This window comes from Haliaeetus leucocephalus, unplaced genomic scaffold (assembly GCF_000737465.1).
Source record: "Haliaeetus leucocephalus isolate CR32 unplaced genomic scaffold, Haliaeetus_leucocephalus-4.0 Scaffold162, whole genome shotgun sequence".
Lineage (NCBI taxonomy): Eukaryota > Metazoa > Chordata > Aves > Accipitriformes > Accipitridae > Haliaeetus > Haliaeetus leucocephalus.
The window spans coordinates 15,922,417-15,925,314 of NW_010972598.1; the positions used below are offsets into that span (position 1 = coordinate 15,922,417).

At 56.9% G+C, this 2,898-nt stretch overlaps 1 protein-coding gene across 1 annotated transcript in view; it reads right to left on the minus strand.

Annotated features, from left to right (window-relative positions):
• Positions 1-2,898, minus strand: part of CAMK2B (calcium/calmodulin-dependent protein kinase II beta) — a 16,818-nt gene that overhangs the window by 4,511 nt on the left and 9,409 nt on the right. The window contains exons 12-13 of the mRNA XM_010563034.1: positions 2,620-2,664; positions 2,241-2,288 (exon numbers count right to left, since the gene is read on the minus strand). Coding sequence (XP_010561336.1) covers positions 2,241-2,288; positions 2,620-2,664 — 93 coding nt within the window. The remainder of the gene's footprint in view (positions 1-2,240; positions 2,289-2,619; positions 2,665-2,898) is intronic.

Consider the following 2,898-nt stretch of genomic DNA (forward strand, 5'->3'; position numbering starts at 1 on the left):
GGGGCGAGGGGAGCATGGGGACAATCAGACGGCCCATGGAGCAGGCACAGACAATGGGGACAGACAGCCGGACCATGAAGACAGACGTACAGACCTTGGGGACAGAGAGACTATGGGGACAGATGCATGGGCCATGAGTACTGACAGACGGACAGACACAGGGACGTCCGTGTGCCCAGGGTCCCCGCAGCTCTGCCACACCGGTCTCAGCACCCCCATGGCCCAGGTGTCCTGGGCCTTCCCAGCATGTCCCAGTGCTGCCCAGTGCCATCCCAGTACCAGCTCAGCATGTCCCAGTGCATCCCAATGTTACCCGTGCATGTTCCAGTGCCATTCCAGCGCATCCCAATACAGCCAGTTCCATACCAGTGTCTCCCAGTGCCATCCCACTGTGGCTCAGTGCCATTCCAGTATATTACAATAGATCCCAGTTCCATGCAAGTGCACCACAACACATCCCAGTGCCACTCCAGTGCACTCCGATACATCCCAGTGCATTCCAATATGCCCCAGTTCCATCCCAGTGCAATCCTACTGCATCCCAGTGACACCCCAGTACATTCCAGTGCATCATTGATACACCCCAGTTTACACCAGTACATCTCAGGGCCATCCCAGTGCATTTCAATGCAACCCAGTGCCAGCTTACTGTGTCCCAGTGCCATTCCAAGCATTCCAGTTCACCCCAGTTCTATCCCAGTACATGCCAGCATCATGCTGTTGAATTACAGTGCATCTCAGTGCAATCCCAGTGTGTTCCAGTGCCATTCCAATGCAGCCCACTCCACTATATCCAAATGCTTCATTTCACCCTGATGCCACCCCAGTACCACTCCAGTGCATTCCAATACAGCCCAGTTCCATCCCAGTATGTCCCAGTGCTATCCCAGAGCATATCGTTGCACTCCAGTTTGCACCAGTACATCCCACTGCATCTCAGTGCCAATCTACTGTGTCCCAGTGCTATTCCAGCACATCCCAATACATCCCAGTTCCATTCCAGTGTATTGCAGTACCATTCTGCTGCTTCCCAGTACCATTCTAGTGCCTTCCTGTCCACCCCAGTTCCATCCAGTGCATCCCACTGCCATTCCAGTGCACCTCAATTCATCTTGGTACCATCCTACTGTTTCCCAGTGCATTCCAGTACCATCCCAGTCCATTCCTGTGTCACCCTGTGTTCCAGTGCCATTCTGCTGCATCTCAGTGCCACACCACTATATCCCAGTGCATCTCAATGCCACTTCTGTGCCATCCTAGTGCATCTCAATATTTCCCAGTGCATTCCAGTGCATTCCAACACAGCCCAGTTCTATCCCAGTATGTCCCATCATCATCCTATTGCATCCTAGTACATTCCAATACAGCCCAGTTCCATCCCAGTGTGTACCAGTACTGCTCTAGAGCATATCGTTGCACTCCAGTTTGTCCCAGTGCATCCCACTGCATCTCAGCACCAATCTACTGTGTCCTAGTGCCATTCCAGTACATCCCAGTACAGCCTAGTTCTATCCAGTGCATCTCAATTAATCTTGGTACCATCCCAGTGTGTCCCAGCATCATTCCAGTGCATCCCAGTGACATGCCAGTCCATTCCAGTGCCACATTAATATATCTCAGTGCATTCCAGCGCTACCCCAGTGCCTGTCAGCGCATCCCAGGCCATCTCAATGAATCCCAGTGCATGTTGGTGCATCCCAGTGCCATCTCAATGCATCCCAGTGCATGTTGGTGCATCCCAGTGCCATCTCAATGCATCCCAGTGCTGTTCTAGTCTGCCCCTATGCCATTGCAGTGTGTCCCAATCCATTCCAGTTCACTCCAATGCATCCTAGTACCATCCCAGCACACCCCAATGCATCCTGGTGCCATCTCAGCCCACCCCAGTGCCATCCCAATGCGTCCCTGTGCCAGTACAGTGTGTCCCAATCCATCCCATTTCCATCCCAGTGCACTCCAATGCATCCTGCTGCCATCCCAGAGCATCCCAGTGCCATTACAGTGTGTCCCAATGCATTCCAGTTACATTCCAGTACACCCCAGTGCATCCTGGTGCCATCCCAGTGCCATCCCAGTGCATCCCAGCTCCATCCCAATGCATTCCAGCACCCTCCCAGTGCATCCCAGTGCCGTCCCAGTGCATCCCAGCTCCATCCCAGTGCGTTCCAGCACCCTCCCAGTGCATCCCAGTGCATCCCAGCGCCAGCCGCTCCCCACAGCCCTCCTGCTCCCCCATCACCTTTTGTGTCCTCGTCCTCGATGGTGGTGTTGGTGCTATCGGACGACTCCTGCCAGCAGGACGGCGGCGGTGCGGGGGGAGAGAGACAAACAGAGAGGGTCAGAATCCAGCCGGGCTGGGGATGGAGGGGGGGATGAGCCTGGCTGGGGCTCGGCAGGACCCCAGCGATGCCAGATACCGCGGGGCAGGGGAGCCCCCGCCGTCACCGTGCCCCATGCGCGCTCCTCATCCGCTCCAGCGCCACGTCAGCCCCCTCCCTGCCCTGCGCCATGGCTGATGTTGGGGGGGGGGGGGAAGATGGAGGCGGAAAGCGGGGCCCCAAATGACCCCGGGGGCTAACAAACGCGGGCGAGGCGAGAAGGGAAGAGAGGCAGCAATACCTTTATGCCGTCCGCGGGGTTATGAATTACGGTAGTTTGAGGCTCCTATGGGAGAAGGGAGAGAGACAGAGGCGGGGGGGGGGGGGGAACGAGAGCCCAGGAGGGGGGACAACGGAGCAGGGGGGACGACGGAGCGAGCGGCACGCGGACGGGGGCGAAGAGAGACCCAGACCGGATTCGGGGAGGGGCAGGGGGGGGAGAGAAGCAGAGAGTCATTAGTCCAGCGAAAGCGAAATGGTTTAATTCAAAGAAAGGGGGGGGGTGGGGGGGGGGGGGGGG